Genomic DNA, 20,746 nt, shown 5'->3' with positions numbered 1-20,746 from the left:
TTTGTTTAGATAGTAACATATTTAACCATTCTTCCATTATGTATCTAGATATGAGAAAACTTTGCAGTCTAGACTATGTTTTTGAGTTTATTAGGAAATTCCCCCAAATTCTGCAGCCAGCATTCTCAATTCTTCTGTGAAAATATGTTTCTTGCCTTCCTGCTGCCCCTTTCCCTACTGTTTAGTTTTTTGCAGCTGCTTAACCAAAAAGTTATTCTCCTGGAGAACATATTCAAAGAATTTTTTTCCAAATCACTCTTACTGTGCTTGATTTTTTAAAATTGTGCATTCTTTTTCCATTGTGTCCCATAAACGTTTTCCCAGCATTTGCAAGATCTTAAATTTGTATTCTTGAAGCTATTTCACATGCTGCTTTCTATTGACATCTTATTTATGTTGCTTGACACAAACATCAAGGCTGCAGGTGGTGAGAATAAAACCAGGGACCAATACATGAAGATGGGAGAAGGTTGAATGACAGCTGGTCATAGGTGGATCCGTTCCCTGCACCAGGGCACAGACCAGACACATTATGCTATGAGGGACTATATAGGCCTTTATGTCAGTCAGAATAGTAATGAAAGAGCTGCTACTGTGAATTTATCCATCTCCAAAACCATACAGCATTGCAATGCCTGCTTTGAGCCGTAGTGATACAACCGGGGTCCTCTAGAGAATCAAAATCCAGAGTTCCTGGATATCAGCTTCAATGGGAGACATTCAAGTCCATGCAAAGAACTCCCATTTCCATCACTGCTTGCTTTCTCTCTTGAGAGGTCTGTGCACTAAAGTGCAAGGCACCCTGCACTCCATGGGTTGCAATGAGACCGCTTTGAAAGGTCAAGAAAAAGAGCTTTGCCTGTACTATAGAGCACCTGCCGGCAGGATGATGTTAGTTACTAGGCCCTTTGCAAAAACACAACAGCATTTAAAATTAAGTTTCTCTGGATGGTGTTAGCAATTGTCATAGTTCCTGGGGGATTCAAAATGTCAAAGCAAGAACTGACAGTTTCATACCCCTACTTGGACACTGGGCAGGAACAATGTGCTACTTCTCCCCATACCCAGCCTGCTGGCCTGCAGGACTCTGGGCTTGCTGCAAACAACCGTCCTGCACCGGGAAGGAAGGGTCCGTCCCCGACTAGGGAAGAGAATCTTGAGGTCAGCTCAGGCCTCCTGAGATTTCTTTGCCAGGGAAGGGAAATCTGCCAAGTTGTGCTTACTTCCGTGAGCACTACCAGCCCCACTGGGAAATGTAGCAAGGCGATACAATGCCTCCATTGAGAGGAAGAGGGCGATCCAATTTTGTTTGGGTGTCAGTGCTGCTACTACCGAAAACCAGGTGCCTGCATTAACCTCATTTAGCCAGATGCTGGCTTATGGGAGAGGGCTGCACACAGCATCCTGCAGCTGCGTGAAACTGCTCTGAGCAAGCGTGGTTTGTATGCGAGGGACCGTGCCTGGCTCCTCTGCACTCAGATCCCTCTTCCAGCAGCAGGTGCTGTCGGCTCTGCAGGGATGCTCCTGGTTAGGGAAAAACGCTTGGGGCGGGGCGGGGGCCTCCCCGAACCTCGTTCCCTAGAGGGTCCTAGGCTGGGGCGGTCGTGTTCCTAGGGGAAATGGAGTGGGTGTGCGTGTGTGAATGAATAGATTGAGGGGGATGGATGGAAGGCGGGAAATTATGGAGAGATGGGAAGAATGGGCAGGAGGAAAAGGATGAAGAAAGGGAAAAGGATGTAAGGAGAGGGGGGTAGATGGAGGCGATAGAGAGGGAGGAGAGAAAGCGGGAGAGGGGATGGATAAGGGGCAGAAAGGGATCACGTAGAGCGCAAAGGGGGACCAAGGGTGGTGGAAAGGCAGTAAGGACACGAGCCGGGGGGGGGGGGGGGGGGGGGGCACGCGAAAAAGAGGCCGAGGGACCCCGCCGCGCCTTTAAATATTCGCGCGCTTGGGCATCCGTGCCGCATCCATGCCCTCCACTCCCCGCGGGGACCCCCAGGCTCGCCTCGCGGCAGGCGCTGCTTGTACACAGTCGGTCCTGCCCCGCCCGGTCCGGCCCCGCGCGCCGCCGGCCGTGCGGGGCCCCGGCGCCGCCACCGCCCCCCGACGGGCCGCGCGCGGGGCAGGGCGGAGGCGCGCGGCGCTGACCGCCCCCGGCCGGCACCACCACCCGCCCAGCCCGCCGTCCGCGTCCGGCCGTCCCGCTGCGCTCCCGTGCCCCCAAGGGGCTGTAGGGCCGGGCGCGGCCTCGAGGGGCGAGGGCGGCGGGGCTCCTGGGGCCATGTGCTGAGCGCCCGGAGCAGCCGGTGAGCGAAGTTGGGGTGGAAGATGAACCACGCCGGTAAGTGCGCGGGCCCGCCGGGAAGGGTCTCTGCTTCTGGACATCTTTTCCCCAGGGCCGGCAAACGCCGGGCGGGCTTCCTTCCTCCGGCACCCTCCTTCCCTCGGGCCGGCACATCCCATCGCCAGGATAGTACCCCCTGCCCGGGCACAGCTCCTCCGTGGCTCGCGTCCCCCTTCGTCCCGGCATCCCTCCTTCGGGGCCAGCAGGTTCTGGGCTCTGCCGCTCGGGCTGGCACCTCTCCCCCGGGCACCCTCCGTCCAGGGCCGGCCCTCCTTTTCCCCTCGATCCAGCAGGTGCTTAATGGCTCCCCGAGGCTGTGAGTGCCCCATTGCTTGCACAGCCGTTGAGGGATCAAGGGCGGGCGAGGTTAGGTGCTCCGGGGACAACCAGGCTGGCAGACCGGCAAGGCTGCGCTTGCTAAGCGGCACGGCTGTGCGCCCACTACTCCCTCGGATACACTCAACTATTCACGAAGTTCCTAGGGAATTGGCTGTGACTTTCTTTCCAAGAGTATATTTTTGGGGGAAGGTAATATTTTTTGCAGAATTTGCTCTCTAAGGCAAATCCAAACCTTTCCTCCTTTCTGTTAACTTTTCAGATTTTTCCTTGATGGAAACTGGGAAGGTGAAAGAGACAGAATAAGGGAACAAGGCATTCAAGAGTTAAAACATAAAAAGAAGCCACTGGAAAATCAGGACAAACTTTAAACTGTTCACCAAGACTTTCTGATTTTCAGAGATGAGGCATGTATGTGAAAAGCATAACAATACAGGAAACAATTACTGCTAACTGGAATTATTTAGAAAAATTAAAAGCTGCTTCTAGAATTAAAGATGAAGAGCAACAGATCTTTTTTGCTATCCCTAAAAAATTTCCATTGTGTTTCCTTGCTCCAGGTGAATATTGCTGGGCACTTCACTTGCAATGTATGGGTACATCCTGAAGCCCAGAGATTTTGCCACTAGATACCTTGCCCTACAACCGTTCTGTGTTGGGAAACTGAATCGTTTGCCAAAGCATAGTAACATAGGATTGGAAAAGCTCTTTTCTGTCAAACCGAGCACTCCACTGTTGTATCAGTGTGTTATGCCACTCCTCTGAGTTTAAAGCAAAAAGGTTCTCTTTTCTCTTGGAGCAGGGACTGAGACACTTTCCTAAAATCTGGTGATATTTCCATTCTATTTTCTGATCCTGGTCTGGATTCTGTCCATCCCAGGATACAAACTCATTTGAAAATGAAGCCAGCCAAAAAAAAAAAAACTTCAGCAATGATGCTCTTACCTCTCTTTCTTCATCTCTCCATTATTTAAAACAGACCAGCTCTAATCTACTCCTGTTGTCACTGGAAGTGCAGGGTAAGGAACATTAGATGTATCCATTTTTAAAGACTTAAACTTTATTAGCAGTTTTTATTTTTGAGGAATGTAGGACCAAATAGGACTGCCTACATTATCAAAAGCGGCACCCGTTGTTACTACTGCTCTTATGAATTCCTCCAATTATATCCTAAACAAAAACTTTTCAGGTAGCTCTCCTGCTACTCTTGATTTCCAGACCAGATTCAACACCATTTATTCTTGTGATTACATTGTCCTTTTGCTTAAAAATAGTTCTTTTCCTCTTCTGGTGTTTACCTTCAGGTTGTATTTATAGAGTGCTCATATCCCTTCTCAGCCTTTGTTTTGTATGTTTGCACAATGCAAGGAATGTCTCCCCCATCAGTGCAAAGCAGAACTTCCTATTGAATCTGAAGGAGAGGGATATTTATTAACTGGTACAACTTGGATACCAGCATTAGGCTATCTTTGTATTACAGTAAGTAAGTCATAGCACCAGGAAGTAGAGTCATATGTGCAGGCATATATGGCAGCCTTGGTCCCACAGAAGTTAAAATAATGACAAACTGAGAACAGGAAGGGAGATATGGATTATCCTCAGAGATGCAAAACTGATACTGAAAAGACGAAGCAATCCACCCAAGGCCACAGGAAATCTGTGGTAAGAGACAAGAGACCAGGCCAGCTTCACATATAGGACCTTCCAGCCTCCAGTAATTTTTCTGCCAGGTGCTGAAATGATGTAAAATGAAGAGTGTACAGACATTAGACTCCGGATTGTTCAGAGATATAAGCAGACTGTATATTCTTTCAGTTGCTGCTGAAAGTGATATAGGAAAAGATGCTGTATGGACCTGTCAGAGAATTTTAACCGTCTTCTTTGGCTCCTAGGAAGCAATATATGAAACAACAGGTTGTCTGCCTCAGTGTTAAGTTTCTGTTATGAAAACAGAGCCAAATTGGTAACATTGCAAACACAATTACATTAAAAAGAAATGTATAGTAGTAGGTCAGAACCAAGATTATTTGTCATGTATGTGTGGTTTTTTGTTGCTGAGCCCACCAGCCAGACTTATATGTACAGTCTGCTAGAGACAGTGAAAACACAGGAGAATTTTTAGGATTAAGATGTTTTTGGTGTTGAAACGTACCCCTTCCTGATTTTATTGCCTTTTGATTTTTTCCCCTTCTCCAACACTGTTTCACTGTGGAATATTATGCTGTTGTATTATATTTATAGATGACTGCAGTAAACCTATATAGTAACAGAAATTTGTAAGGTATTGATCTGATATCCCAGCATCATAATGCATTGATCTAATCATAGAGGATGTGTTCCTGTAACTGTACACAGAAGCATTTTAGTTCTACAGAGTGGGGTGTGCTTTGACAGCCCAGCTGTTAATATTCCAGCTATGACTTTTAAGAGGATAAAATTCCTCTGGGAATAGTTGGGACAGTTACTACTGACTATAGGACTGTCTTCACACTGTGGAGCCCTCTTGCTATATGCAGAGTACCTTTGATCACAAGAACACATACTGATAAGAGAGGATAGATACTTCTCAAAAGTATCAGACTTACGGAGAACTTGAAGTACCATTTTCATAAATATCTGAGGCATTTAAGGGCCTGCTGATTTTGACCAAGTATTTCAAGTTCCTGAAGTCCAAATTCTCAAAAGCCATGTAAGTATCTAATACCTGTTCAAGTCAAACTAGTACCTGAATCTGGACTGAAACCCAAATTAATAGGAAGACTTGCACTTCTATATTGTTTGAAAATCCAAATCTGAATACCTTCTCCATTTCAAGTGACTCCCATGCAACTGTTTCCACTTCTTATGTAATTTTTATAATCTCAGACTTTTCTCCAGCAGTGTGAAATAAGTGATGCACTTATATGCTGTAAAACAAAGAGAACTCTTTCTGCATCAAATATTGCACAATTAATAATATGGAGGAAATGGTAATAAATGGAATGTTTCAATGGAAGAAGCAATATTAAGTGCTGGAAATACAAACTGGAGATAGAAGCAAGGCAGCACTAACTGGAAATAAGGGCTTCATTTTTTAAATGAATAATTAATTACATGATTAAACTATGGTGATACTAAGGTGTATAGTCTACCTTTTGCTGACTTTAGAGCAAAATCTTCTAGAAAATCAGTTTTAACTTCATTCTGATATAGCTATCTGAAATTATAAAACTCCTGATCAGAGGTGAACAGGACTTTCTCATGTCCTTGTCTGGATAACCTCCCTCTACCTCCTGTTTCTCAGATACTTTCCATCTGTGGATTTCAATCCCTTCTTCCTGGGCAGAAGCAGTGGCAGACAAGACTTGGTTTCCACCAGGATTCTTTGGTTTGGTGCAGTCCCATCCCTCTGTTGCAATATTGTCCCTTCACCTGCCCTGTCACTTCCACCCAAAAGCTCTGTAAATCCCTGAACAATGCATTTCTGCCCTCTGTCCTCAGTGTCTTTCCCATTTTAACATATGTCTGAGTTGAATTAGTGCCAAAGACATGAAGGAAGCACAGGTCCACAAAAGTTTGTTGGTCAGAAAAAACTACTTTTAGCATCTTAAAAGAAGTGTGAACTGTATTGCAGCACCAGTCAAGGCTGGAACCAGTATCTGTACTCTGAAGCTATGTACTTTCTTGAGCCACTAGCAAAGACATGGCCCTGGGACATGTCTACATATATCCAGGCAAATGTGAAACCTCAGTGTTTAGTTAGTTCTTGGTGTTTTGTAGCTATGGTCCCTTATAAGCCCTAATTAAATTCTAGGCTAAATTTGAAATCCTAAATTTGAAAATATTTGAAAATGGGTAGTTGCAGTATTTCTGGTAATACCACACTACAAAATGTATATTGTTTGAAAGAAACACTTGAACAGTGAAGGCTACATGGGTTGCTTGCTATTCCAGGAGAGCTGTACCAGGTGTCCTGCAAGACTACTGTTGACTGCTTAGAAACTTGGACAGGAGGAGACTAATGTAATGTAATTTCATATGGATCATGGCAGAAATAGAATTATGAAGGGTTGCCTGAAGGAAGGTGGGTGAGGAGAGGAAGCAGTCCTTGTCAGTACAAGGAAGCACTGAACAATAAGGGGAGGAGCAGGCTAAAGGAATTTGTATTCCCCAAGAGTTTCCTTTTAAGCAGAAGGTGGGTGTGTCTCCCTCCAACATAAAATACATCCTAAAATAAACATGCACAATTATTTGGGAACATACACGTTACTTATGGTGCAATGTTGCATTTAGAAGTTACAGCCTGAACCTTTCAAGTGGCTCAGACAGCAAAGGAAGCAGAAATTGAAGCAGAATGAAATTGTGATAAAAGGCAAGAAGCTGTGGTTTCTTTTGTTTGGGTTATTTTTTAAACACTTGCACTCCTCCTGCTGCCCTTTTCTCACACTGCCACCAAAGAAAAAGGAAAATTGTTTAAGGAGACTCATGAAAGGCAAGATCAATGGACAAAGCAGTTAGGAAAAAAAACTATGTAAGGAAACAGTAGTGACCAGTAGCTGGCACAAGTGGGTAGGAGAAGGACATGACAATGCCTATTACCATACTGTGAACAGGGTCCATTACCATAAGTTCTCTTCCAACAGCAGTGTTACTGAAGGTAGCTGTTGCACTAGCAGAAGGAAAAACTCAAGATTATTTGATCCTTTTGCTGTAGAAAATTATCACTGGAAGGAAAGTGGGTAATTGTTTAAGTTGTATTTCTTTTAAGTGGATGTCTCCATGGTTATTTTACTTAAAGGAAATGAGTTCCTGCCATTAATTTATTTCAAATTTGTTTATACAACAAAGCTTGGAAGGTTCCGGCATTCTCTAAAGTCCAGTCTTTTCCTCATTATTCACTGTTTCAGTACAGACACTCTCTGAAAAGAGCAAGGATGAGAATGGAGAAACTTCAAGTTTTTTCATGTTCCAGGAACAGACTAGTATTTGTATCCTACTCTTGGATAGACATTCCTAGGAAAGGCCAGGCACTGCAGAGAGTGGTGTTGTAGTACCTCCAAAATGATAGTTTTTTTCTTGGAGTTAGTCCTAAAAATGTCTTACTATGGTGGTAAAGATGTAAAGACTCAGTTTTAGCTAATAACAAATTCATTTATTTTAGTACCAGAAAGTTAGTTTAGGATGTTCAATGATTTCAGTAACTAATTTAAAAATGCAAAAGGTAGCTCTTGCTGGGGCACCAGGCTTGCAAGATACTAAACCCACTTCTATTGTGTCCCTGTTTTTAACTGGCAAGAGTCTCCAGTACTCTGGAGTCTTCAACTGCTACCTGCAAAAGGCTACTTCAGCAAAGGTGGAGTGTTCCGCATGTAAAGTTTCTGACTTAATGGGCAGGGAAAACGAGCTACCCATTCTGGGATTAGACAGACACCCAGCAGCCTAAACCAGCTGTGGATACTGTGAAACACCACAGTAACTGCAAACTGGTAAATACACAGTTCTCTCTCCCTCCGTTTTCATTAGTTGAGTCTCCCACATGCCAGCTGGATTGGGTAAAACTCCAGATACAGAATAATTCTTAAGTGGTATATGCAATAAGGCACCTACTTATAACAGACTTTTTGTTCCTTCTGGGCTGAGATCACTGATTCAATTTTTAACTTAGATGAAATCTCTCTGGTGTCTCATAACTCTACAAAGACTATTTTCTGATTACATCAGAATGCCAAATTGTCAGCTTCTTTCTGAGTATCAGAAGAAATTTCAGGAAGGTTAAGAAGATCAGAAGGAACAGCCTTTTATGCCTCCCAGAGGCTAACCAAACAAATAGGCCAGTATTATTTCAGTACAAATTACTCCAATTATACTAGGATAACAATAAGAAAAGTACCGTGCCACCAAAAATTGGGACAATCAGGCAATCTTTTTCAAGCAGTTTGCATTCAGTTTTCCTTTATTCTTAGTACAGTGCACATCTGTACTGTGCTGTCTGCACTTCTACATACCTAAAGTCTGCATTTCAAAATATTCTAAATACAACAGCACAGTAGCTACACTTTCTGAAGCTCACACCATGATTTTGGATAGGATTTCACATAGGAACAGTGTCCCAATTTTGTCTTTTGAGATGTTGTTCTGTTATTTCTTGTGAGTTGTGCATGAAGATTATCCACAAAGAATTGTTTCTGTCTCTGTAATGATGAAATAGTTTGTCCTGCGCTTTTCTTTACGATGGAGAGCTCTCCTTTTTCAACCACAATGCATAAATTAAAATTATAATTAGAGATTTCTGATTGCTTAACTACGTAATTATCTATTGATAGCTAGGAAATAGCAATAGGAGAAAACCACTTCTCCCTACTTCTTACCATCTGTAACCATTTGTTATGCTGGCTTCTTCACACTACGTATTTTACCTCATAAAAAATCTCACAAGGGTGGATCCCTATTGCTGCCTATTTATGCAGTCTTTCAGCATTTAATTTAGTTTTTGAAGAATATAATTTCAGGACCAACACAGCTGGAAATGGCTGTGGCAGGCAAGCTACTGAGTAACATGTATATTGTGATAGAGATACAATTTAATTCACATTGCTTCAGTCTAGTTTATTACCAGTCTTCTTGTTCTCCCCTACATATGTGTCAGCACTACCACTAGAAATACAAGGCTGGCCTTATGTTAAATACATAACAATAAATGTGTTAACATAAATATATTTAAAATACATTTTAATGTTCAGAGAAGTTTGTAGCTGCAAGGGATCTTGGCATTTACAGGAGGAATGGAGGTTCTTTTGACTAAAGGGCTGTAGAAGCTGTATGCTTAAAACATAACTTGAGTTTAAACCAGTAACTCTCTTCATGTTTTGGGTTGAAGCATGATACACCCTTGGCTCTGCAGCTGTACATCTTTCCCCAAGTGTGTTAGAGCTGCATCTAGTTCAGTTCAGATTTGACCTTAAACTATGCTCACTGGAATAGCTATAGTGTCATATGGAGGGACAATCCATATGCTTTGCTCCTTCAGTTCTCTTTTCAGCCTTTTATTGGCTGGACTACTTCTGCATTGCAAGTCACTGATAAAGTGTATTGCAGGATATATTCTGCTGACTTTAATAAGAAACCAAGATGACTAACATGCCTTTTGTCTCTTTTCTCCAGAAATCTCAAAACCACCATTAGCACCGAAACCAAAGATTATTGGTCATCTTTCTCCAGCATCTGTCTCCAAATTTTCTCCTTCACTGCCAAGAGCTGATATTCTTCATCACCCAAACTCTGTGTCTAGGGGTCCCAAACCACCTATTGCTCCCAAGCCAAAATTCTCAGCTGACACTGAGGGCAAAACCAGTGTTTCTAACAACAATAATTTAAATAAATGTGCAAATGGGAAACTGGTGTGTTTTGGTGAGCTGTGTGAAGGAAACCAATGCAATGCTGATTACCTAGGATCTGATGCAGATAATGAATACATTGTAGTTCCTGAAGCTCAGCTGCCCAGAAAAGACTCCAATGATTTGGAACATGAGCGTGATCAAAACCTAGATTCCTCTGTGGAAAATGAAGTCTCAGAAACTCCAGAAAAGGTAGAGAAGGAAGAGAATAACATTGCTAGTGATGAGAATACCAGTAATCGAGAAGTCATTGAAGATGAGCACCGTAACTCTTCAGATACTGCTGAACCAAGGGAACCAGACTCTGAGGAGTCACCCAGAGACTGTGACCAGTCCAAAGCACTTTGTGAGGAGTCCTTAGATACCCTAGATAGGGATAAAAATGCTACCAAGAATGTAGATGAAGATGAGGATGTTGTAGGTGATTGTACTGAAACCAAAACCAGGCAAGAAACTTCTTACAACCTGGAACTGGTCAAGAACAGTAGTGATTGTGAGACTGACAGCAATAACATCTTGAATAGAGATGAGAAACTAATGGGTGATACTTGTAGAGATATCATTGCAATGCCACTGCCTGCAGATGAATCAATCCCAGCTTGTGAGAAGGTAGTACGAGAGAAGGAGGAGGAACTGCCTGAGATTTTAGAAATGGCAGATGAGTGCTTAGCACAAAATGATGACCGCAATATGCATGCAGAGCTTGATTTGAACATGGAAGGGGACTTAGAAAATGATGACTGTGCAAGCCCTGACATGCTGCCTGAGGAGGCCAGTGAAGAAACAGGTCCTGACTTAGAACTGTGTGGAGATGAACTTGGTGCCAAAAATGGTTTAGCAGAGTTCATCCATCAAGCAGCAGCTGAAGACGAGGAAGTAGACCCAAATGAGCACAATAATACAAACACAGGAAATGCCAGTGATGGCTGCCAGATCACTGAGAGGAAAAGTGAGAAGACATCAGAGGTAGCCTCTGAAACAAGCAAAGACTCTGGAAAAGAGGAAGAAGAAACTGTGAATGCAGAGAATATGGATGATAGGTGTCAGATTGCACCTTGTGAGAATGAATGTTGCAAGGAAATACCTGTGGAACATTCAGATGAGAATCTTCAAACAGAAGAGGCCTCTCTGCATGAAGATGGCATGATTTCTGATAGTCTACCTTGTAGTCCAGGGATGGAGCCAGACCTGGAAGCTGTAACTGTTGAAGAGCATAGTGAAAATACTGTGGAAGCCTCTAAGTCAGATGAGTTGCAACTCAAAGAGAATGAGGTGGAAACAAACAGCCTCAGCAAAAGTGTCCCAAGTTTGCCTCAAGAGGTCCCACTTGAGGACGACTTAGAAATCTGTAAGCATGGCAAAATTGATGTAGAATGTGGGACCAAACACATTGTGAATGAAAATCTAGCAGTCCCTGAAGTGGTCATCGTGACTGATGAATCAGAGGAAAGAGAAACTAGAAGTGATTCCCCAGATGATCCTTATGTCCTTCCTGACGAAAATGATATTGTCCATGATGTGCAGACTGATTTAGGAGCTGATCACAGTAAAAGGGGTGAATTAGGCATGGATGGTGAAAATAACTTGCTGCCCACTGATCGTAAGAGTATTGTCACTAGAACACGATCTCTCTCTGGGAGAATGCCAGGCTATGTCCCAGAAACTGTTCCAGAAGAAACTGGACCTGAAACTGATTTACCCTCTTCCCGAAATGGCTCTGGGACAGAAGAATTGAGCAATAATTCCTTTTCATTGGAAGGAAAACCAGTGGAAGCCAACAGGGCTTTACCAACCAAGTCAAGACGCTTTATTTTATATCCTCGATCTTATTCTGTTGAAGGGAGAGAAATACCTTTCTCCATTTACAGAGAAAGTGATGTCTGTGTACTGGATGGTGTTAGAATAAAAAGGACAGAAGACAACTTGTCCTTGCCTTGTGTCAATGGTTCCTCAGGTAGTTTTTCCCAGCAAAATCATCTCTCATCATGTGGCACATCTACTCCATCCTCAGTTGTCGATATACCGCCTCCATTTGAACTTGCCTACATCACCAAAAAGCCAATCACTAAAAGTTCACCTTCACTTTTGATAGAGAATGACTCACCTGCTAAGTATTCCAAGAAAAAGAAATCTTCTTTTAAGCGGTTTCTTACTCTAAAGTTCAAGAAGAAAACTGAAAATAAAGTTCATGTAGATGTTAATGTTTCTTCTTCAAGGTCCTCATCAGAGTCCAGCTATCATGGGCCTCCCAGGCTGATGGAGCTGGAAGGAAGGAGCCTAAGTAGCTCACCTCAACTAAAATCGCATGTGGGGAAGCTCCGTGCATCTGAGTCTCCCGCAGCTGTTCTTTTCTATAAGGATGGTAAAAGAAAAGGAACGCCCAAGTCCTTCAGCAGGAGTGTGTCAAGGGTGGAGTCCTTTGAGGACCGGTCCAGACCTCCTTTCATGCCACTGCCATTAATGAAACCTAGGTCTATTTCTTTTCCCAATGCTGACACATCTGACTATGAGAACATTCCTGCTATGAGCTCTGACTATGAAAACATACAAATTCCTCCTCGGAGATCCACCAGAGCAGGAACTTTTACCGAGTTTTTTGAAGATCCCAGCAGGGCTTTATCTGCTGCTAATGAGAATGATGGCTATGTGGATATGAGCAGCTTCACTGGCTTTGAGAACAAGCAGCAAACCACAGACCAGGAAACAGAAAGGTACTGTAATAAATTATTATGTAAGACCTGCTAGCCTTGGCCAAACAAGCAAGGCGTTCCCTCTTAGGTATCATAGGCAGATTCTCCATGTTGGCTGACTTACAGGAAATGCTTACAAGAAAGATTGGAAGAATACAAGATAAGACTTTATCAGTGGAAAAAAAAAAAAAAAAAGACATCAAATTAACTCCTTACTTTGTAAATGAATATTGGATCTGGATCCTATGATTTGCAGACAGAAACCAAAGGATATTCAAAAATACTTGGTTTATCCAATGTATCTAATTTTTGTGGCTGGCAGGGGAAATGGGGAGAGTTTGCTTTGTTCTTCAGTAAGAAGGGTTTCTGACTTCTTGGCTGAATGAAAAGAGAGCCTATGTGCTGGAAGGGGTCCTGCTTATTTTTAAAATTCCTGTCAATTTCTCAAAACAATAATATATACATAAATTTATGTTTCAAAGGATATCAGTTAAATATGGATCAGAAAATCCCAAATCATGAACTAATCAGACTAGACAGTGAATTTTAGAAGTTGCTTTAAGGGCTATCATGGCCCTTGGACAGAGCTGCTAACTTATAAATTAATTAAATAGTTCTGAAATCATTTGCACTGCTAACATTAATAGCAATATTTCACCCCTTCCCATTAGGTTATTTGCAAACATGAAAATGTCGTTTTCATAGGAATGTAGGAGCAATGCATTCAACACCTTTAAATTTGAACTTGTTATCAAATTATAGCGTACAATCAGTGGAATGCAAAGATGTAAATAAGAAGAGTGTTTTACATTAAGTTCATGTTTAACAGGTAATGAGATAACAAGGTGCAAAGCAAATGAATGAAAAGGAATGTCTTTAATGCAGTTGCATTTTGTTAGAGCTGTATGAAAAAGATAAAAATCTTAAAAATAAGGTTTTCATGCCCATTTGCTTTTATCATTCTCCAAAAGATTTAATACTTGTGTTTCTTGGCAACATTTATTTTTTCTGGTCGTCTCTCTTGTCATTGTGGATGGAACAAACCATGGGCATTTCACAAACCTCTCTTAGGGTACTTTAGACTTAGGGAGTAAAAGAACTTTTCTTTAACACCTCTGAATGAGTCTTGCAAACCATTTCTAAGACATAAATGATGTCAGATAGTGAGTAAGACATGGGAAAAGAGGTTGCATCAAGGCTTAAGCAGTGGATCCAAATGCACCTGAAGCTGAGGGATGTGGAACACAAGCCTGTGGTTTAGCTCTTTGGAGACAATGGCTGCCTGCAGTATTGGGAGCTCCAGTGATGCTGACACAGGGACATGGTAGAGCGCAGTGCAGCTTCACAGCACACACCACCACATCCCCAGGGCAGCAACAGCTACCTTACTCACTTGCTTTCAGTGGTTTGCATTTTACCCAGCACACTGACATTTGCTTTTGAAAAAGCCGGCCAGCTCTTTGTGTCCATGAAACACCACCCATTGTAGGTAGTTCTTGAAGAACCAAGTTAAAAATATTAGGACTACGTCAATTGCTGTGACTTGGGCCCATTTATGAACTTCCTGTGGAAGCCTGTAGTTTCAAAGGGAGAGCCAATCCAAACTGGTTCAGGAAGTCTCGAGGTCAAGGCATGAACATAATCTTCAGCCTGCTGCTTGTTGTGCATGTAGTTTTTGCCACTGGGGGTGAAATGAAGGCTAGGCTCCTGTACAGCCCCTTTATCAAGATAACCAGGGTGGAGGGGAAGAGCATCAGGCAGACATAATTACTGCTGAGATAGCTATTATTTGCTGTATTTGTCAGCATGTTTTGGACAAAGACATGCCTGAAAAGCTTTGATGAAATGTAAATACACATCCTGTGTACATACACATGCAGTGATATAACAGACTTGAAGAAACAGTGTATGGCCTAATTGTAAAGCAAAGCAAATTGTACAAGCAGGTGCACCTGCTTGTACATGATGTATGGACATGGATGTTTTATTTGCTGCTAAAGTAGTTTGGCCTAAAATGCCTTGCCATGGATTTAACATTTCTAGTAAGAACATCTATCAAACATACCTCTACCACAACGGGATAAAAATGACTTTGAACTGCAGCTTGCTCATATCCAGAGGCTTTTTTCAACGGTTTGAGAGTACAAGTGTGTTGGATTAAACCCTTGCAATACATGGTTTTTGAGCCCACAAACTTCTTTTTTGTGCATTCACCTGTAGAGCACTTGTGTTAAACATCTGGTGATACCTTATGGAATTGCTACATCTTTGATGAATAACCAAGTTCAACTCTTCTATCACACTTCAGAGAACAGAATATAAAAGATTATTATAAACCAGGAACCTTCCCTACTGTGTATGACTGGGGAACACCAGGGCAGGAGGGGACTTCACAAACTCTCTGATGAGAAGAGTCACTGTTTAATTTTCTTGCTTAAAAGGACAGACATTTGAAGTGTGCTGCTATGCAGGAGAATCCTAACAGCAATACCAAGATTTTAATCAGCTCTGAGAAATACAGTTGTGGCATTGCATCAGATGGGCATGGAGGATGGCCACTAGAAACTCCTGAAGCCTTTCACTCCTTGGACAAAAAGTGCAGCTGAAGGAATAGGTACAGCTAAAGCCCCAGATTGTTTTTTATACAGGTGCAACCTGCTCCTTCCTATGACAATTAATTCAGATGAACTCTGGCCCAAAGAAAACCGTAAGGCTATAGTTGTTTCTGTCCCAACAAAGAGCAAATGAGTGGGAAGCATTCTAGAGATAATCAAAATAACCTCATATACAAGGAGTAGCTGTGAAAGGAGAAGCAACACCAAATTTCCAGATGTTTCTGACATTTTCTAGAAAACATAGGCAGAAAAAAGACACACAGTTTATTAGCTGGTTTTGACCTGTACAACACTTGCCCATATGCTGACCATATCAAGACTTCTCATCCCCAATGAGCAGTTCAGTTACCATACTTTCCTGTTTATGGTAAAACTCAAGGAGAATTTTGTCAAGAAGATAAAATCAACTCATGCTTTGTTATTCTGCTTGTCCTAGCTAGAGCTGCTCAGTACAGGTATGGCTGTCAGAGATTATCCAAACAAGATACACATGTTCAACGCACTTCAAGCTGTCTTTTGGCTCACTGCTATGTATGATAATAACAATGTTGCTTACATTACCCTGCATTTGTAATAGAAGAAAGCTATATCTATACTGGAAGCAAATCTATGCAAAGCAGGCTTTGAGCTACCCATTCAGCATAGATTTTAGATAGTTGTTTTGGGAAAGATTTTCCCATCCTTTCATTTTCTTGCTTACACAGGAAAACAAATCCTAGCTGCTGATTCCACTCAGCTCCTAGTTCTCTGCTTCTTAAATCCCTGCTCTGTGACTACACTAAGCTAGCATGCACCCATAGCATTGATGAGAAGCTTTACAAGAGACAGAATTTTGGTTTTGTAGGTCTAGCATTTCTCAGGGCTGGTGATATATTAATGTTTGTTATGGAGGTAGCACAGAAGTGGTCTACTAATCGGGCTTAGCTCCTTTAAAGACCTGTATGGGTCAATTGTAAGGAATTTTGCTGACAATCATTAAGCTGAAGAGAACCAAAGTGATCATGAGCATTGTGAGAGGTTTTTAAAAGAAACATAATTTTTTTTAAAATCACTCATAAAAATCTCCACATAGGTTTTTTTCTTTTCTTTTCTTTTCTTTTCTTTTCTTTTCTTTTCTTTTCTTTTCTTTTCTTTTCTTTTCTTTTCTTTTCTTTTCTTTTCTTTTCTTTTCTTTTCTTTTCTTTTCTTTTTTTTCTTTTTTTTCTTTTCTTTCTTCTTTTCTTTTTCTTTTTTTTTTTGTCAGTGTGAAATGTGTTGTGCTCTAGATCTTGTAGATGGGAGAAAGACCCATAAAAATACTGTCACAGAGGGAAGGAGGATCAGGGACTGAGCTTAGAGACAAGGAGAAGAGACATTGTCACTTGTGATCTGGTGAATAGGATGGGAAATTAAATCTCATGAGCTTTCACCAGTTCTTGAATTTTGCAGCATAAACCTGAAAGAAAGCTTTGTAAGTTCACTGCAGAATAAGGGATCCCGGTACTATACTTGACTTCAAGCCTTGCACAACCTATTGCACATCTTGACAACAGCCGCAGCCAGCTCTGACACGAGTCATGTTTTTATTTCTGTTTACTTGAGTATTGTCTGAATTGCAGCAGGGAATTTGAAGGTGACAATGGTTAATGCAGAACTCCAAGCTGCTCATAGACAGGGAGCAATCTGATGGAGATAACCTGTTGCTGCTGAAAGCTGGGCACGAGGCATGCTTCCCCTTGCGCTGTCAGGCATTAGAGAGAGAAAATATTAGGTGCTCTTGGATGGCAGAGTTTTTCTAAGAAGCACCTCTGAGAAGTGTCTCTAGAGAGTATCAGTAATGCCATTAATACCAAATGAATTAATACCAAAGAATGAAAGATTTTAATACCTTGCCCACAAGCAGGTATCAATTTTCCAGCAGCTCCATGATTGCTCTCCTGTTTCCTCATATCCTTGGAGCTGTTTGTCTTGGTTCATACTGGGGATGCAGATGTGTAGGGACAATATAGGTCATGAGAAAGCCAGTGTGCTCCCCCAGCACAGCTTTGCATTGCACATCATCATCCTGCATACATAGCACAGCCTCAGAGAACTGCCGCTGCTCAGACACAGCATGCTGGATCTCACCCTGGCTTTGTTTATGAGAAACTGCAGTCTCATATACCTCCCAGGAAATGGTCCAAAGACCTCTACAGATGTTGGCTTTATTAGTAGATGGACTCCATTGCAATGGCTGTTTAGATTATCAAATTACAGTGCAGAAAAGGGTGTACACATCACCCTCTTCACGTCCTGGGAGCTTTTATGCCTGGGTCGACTTCTCTGTCTTCACTGTTTTCATTAAATGAACCAGAAATACATTTCAATGGGGTTACACAAGAGGAGAGAGTCTGCTGTGTATTGCAGAATTTTCCTGGATAATGATTATGGAGCCAGAAGTGATATTGGTGTGATTTAAGCATTCCTAGCACCATGCAGAAAGAAAGCACGTGTTGCAGACAGGGTGATGAAATGTTTGTAGTGGTCAGACCTTTTACTGTCAATAACATGACATGTTATTGCATGCCTTATTCTATGCATACCTTTCTCCTCTCCCACCCCCACCAGGAGCCTCACTGAGAAGATTTATTGAAGGAGAGATTGCACATTAGAATGCTGTAGCCTTTCCAGAATCCGTTGCTCCATGACATGGGGTATATCTCTAGTTTAGATTTGTAACAAAAGCAATAGAATGCTATTGCATTTTAAATGCAAAACTAGTCTAGTAGTTTATGTTTTGTTGTGCCACCCAGCAAAGTTATTTATAGTGCACAACACATTTTTAATTATCCTACAAGAATTCTTCTTTTACAGGACCCAAAGAGGGGTTAATGTAAAAACTCCCTTTAAAAATTTGGTGTTTAGTGGCATACAACAGTTAATTTTACTTCAATCAACCAATTAGAGTTAATGGATGGAAGAACATATTTAAGAGGCTCTATTTGTTTTGCCAAGAACCCTCTTAAAGAGTTTATAAAAGGATCCTTTCACTTGAGTAATTGGCTGGATTAATTAGATGCTATCCATTAAAAGCCTACAGCAAACAGATTTAGACCTATCGTTAGTGAGCAGCTTTTGGTGCTCTGTCTGCCTCATGCTACACCAGCTTTATCAGTATCACAGGGATACTCAAACTTGTTTTTCTCAAAAGAAATACAGCTACGTACTGATGAACTGAGACAAGGGATAACTGCATATGTCTGCTGCACAGTCTCCATCCAGCTATTCTCAGCTGTCCCAAATTATGTACCTCTTCAGTCTCTTGGTAGTTTGTCCTTATGACTTGAATATGTTCACTAAACTTGGATATTAACCCATTGCCTCCCCCTGATGGACCCTCAGGGCAGGTGGACCTCAACAAGGATAGCTAGTTTGGTGTTTCTGATGAGAGTTTCTTATCCTCTTACATTTCAGGTCTCAGTCTGCATTCTTAGTTCTGAGAGTTGGCTAGAAGAACTCAGAAAAGACTCTTCCTTAGCACACATGTCTACAGAAGTAATGGACTGCATACAGTACAACACAACTTTGAAGTCAAATCTTCTGGTCCTTAAATAGAAAAGGGCAGTATGTGAGGTAAAACTGGGCACCTCAAAATCTTTCCTTCACTCTTTCTACTTTCACATTGCTAGCCTTAAAAAATCCAGACACTGGCAGTGAGATAAAGCTACATCACAGTGAATATATCCAGGGTAAAGAGCCACTATGAGAGTGACATATATTAAGTTATCTGGACAAGTAATTTATCTTGCCATTTGCAGTTTTAAGAAAAAAAAAATTGCTTCAGTGGCTAAAAGAGAGATAAAATATGCATGCCTAATTGAAAAGTCCAAGACAAAAACCCCAACAAAATAAAGGAATTCTGTAGTCCATGACATTGTTCTGATTGCTTCATTTGCAAGTAAAAAAAAAAAAAAGCTACTGAAGTAAATTCTGAACTAAACCATGTTTTTGAATTGCAGAATTAAGATGGTTTTCATTTTCCACAATTATCTGGGAGAGGGGCCAGAAGTATTTAATGAATTCATCCCAGCCAAATATTACAAATCTGTGTCATTTTTAATCATTCTAAAGCTGATTTTCAAACTTAAAAAAAACTCAGCCAAGCAAACATACAGCCAACTCTTATTTTAATCTGAGAAATGAATCCAACCTCTTAGAAGACAGAGGAGAGCACTTTCCTTCGGTCCTACAGATTAGCAGTTAAGCTCTGTTTCCCTCCTTCTGGAAGTACTCTTTTAACAACTGGGTGAATCTCTGAAATGCAAGAAAACTAAGTTCACTTGATCCTAGCTTCACTGCATTTTCCCCCTGGTTTGTCTCCAGATTTGGCTGCATGGTGTTGATAAAGCAATTGATCCTGATAGTACAGGGAAATAACAACTTGCCTTTCATCTTAAGAGTCCTGCAGGGCAGAATGGTGTTCATTATGTTGAACTTACTGTGAGTATTTTCCATGGAAAGTATGGAATAATGAACTGGCAACAAAATGAAAAGAGAACATAAAGACTCTGGTACCAAGTTTTAGTGTCTAAACTACACTGCCAAAAAATAAACAAAGTAATAATAATCAGGAGCATATCCCTAATCGCCAGTCTATTAATTATGGCATGTTAACAGTTTAATTTTGTGAAATGTATAATCATTTTCTAAGAGGATCGGGGACTTATAGTCAGAAGAACATTAGTAAATGTGTCATAGTTAGAAAAGTGACTATATAAGTGGAATCTGGATGATAAATGATACTGTGCCAGATGCTCATGTGGGGTACATTTGTACATCTGACGATGTGAACAGCCATTAGTGATTTGACTGCCTTAATGATTTGTGCTAGTACCTGAAATTAGAATGAGCTGAAACATTTTCCAAAAGGGAAACATTCACAAAAGGATTGTATGTGAACCGTACATCTGTTTTGACAGAATTTAAAGGAACTCCTATATGCTGTAGCCTGAGATACAGAAAACCTAGTCTCTGTGTCTCGCAGGTCTGCTTTTCCAGATCACTTTGAGTGATGATTTTGAATCAGTCAGCAGTGGTAATTAGATTATGAGTTTCTCACAACCTAATGCCTAAAATACCAGCCACAGGGAGAAGGAAATAGACTGTGTCTATTTTTGGGTCACAAGACCCAATAATAGACACAGTCCTGTTTCATTTCTAGAACATCTAAAATAATTTATTTTCAGTTGTCTGAGGTACAAAATTAATTCCTACACCTCAGATGTTGCAGCAAAGACAAACAGTGGTCTCATGGTCAAGTCCTGTACAAACTGAGCTAACACTCCAGACCTTGCAGTAATCAAAGTTTTTCATTCTACATTCTGCCCTCTTGGGCACTCTTCTGCTGCTGGAGCTGACAGACTGATGTTG

The 20,746-nt window shown here is 41.5% G+C and overlaps 1 protein-coding gene across 1 annotated transcript in view; it reads left to right on the top strand.

Annotated features, from left to right (window-relative positions):
* Positions 1 to 2,093: 2,093 nt before the first annotated feature.
* Positions 2,094 to 20,746, top strand: part of FGD5 (FYVE, RhoGEF and PH domain containing 5) — a 78,556-nt gene continuing 59,903 nt past the window's right edge. Inside the window, exons 1-2 of the mRNA XM_068202424.1 lie at positions 2,094 to 2,341; positions 9,821 to 12,764. Of these exons, the coding sequence (XP_068058525.1) occupies positions 2,329 to 2,341; positions 9,821 to 12,764 (2,957 nt within the window). The 5' untranslated portion in view covers positions 2,094 to 2,328. The remainder of the gene's footprint in view (positions 2,342 to 9,820; positions 12,765 to 20,746) is intronic.

The sequence above is a fragment of the Anomalospiza imberbis genome, chromosome 11 (genome assembly GCF_031753505.1).
Source record: "Anomalospiza imberbis isolate Cuckoo-Finch-1a 21T00152 chromosome 11, ASM3175350v1, whole genome shotgun sequence".
NCBI classification, from domain to species: Eukaryota; Metazoa; Chordata; class Aves; order Passeriformes; family Viduidae; genus Anomalospiza; species Anomalospiza imberbis.
The sequence above is the reverse complement of the archived record's forward strand: the minus strand, read 5'-3'. Positions and strand labels throughout refer to the sequence as shown.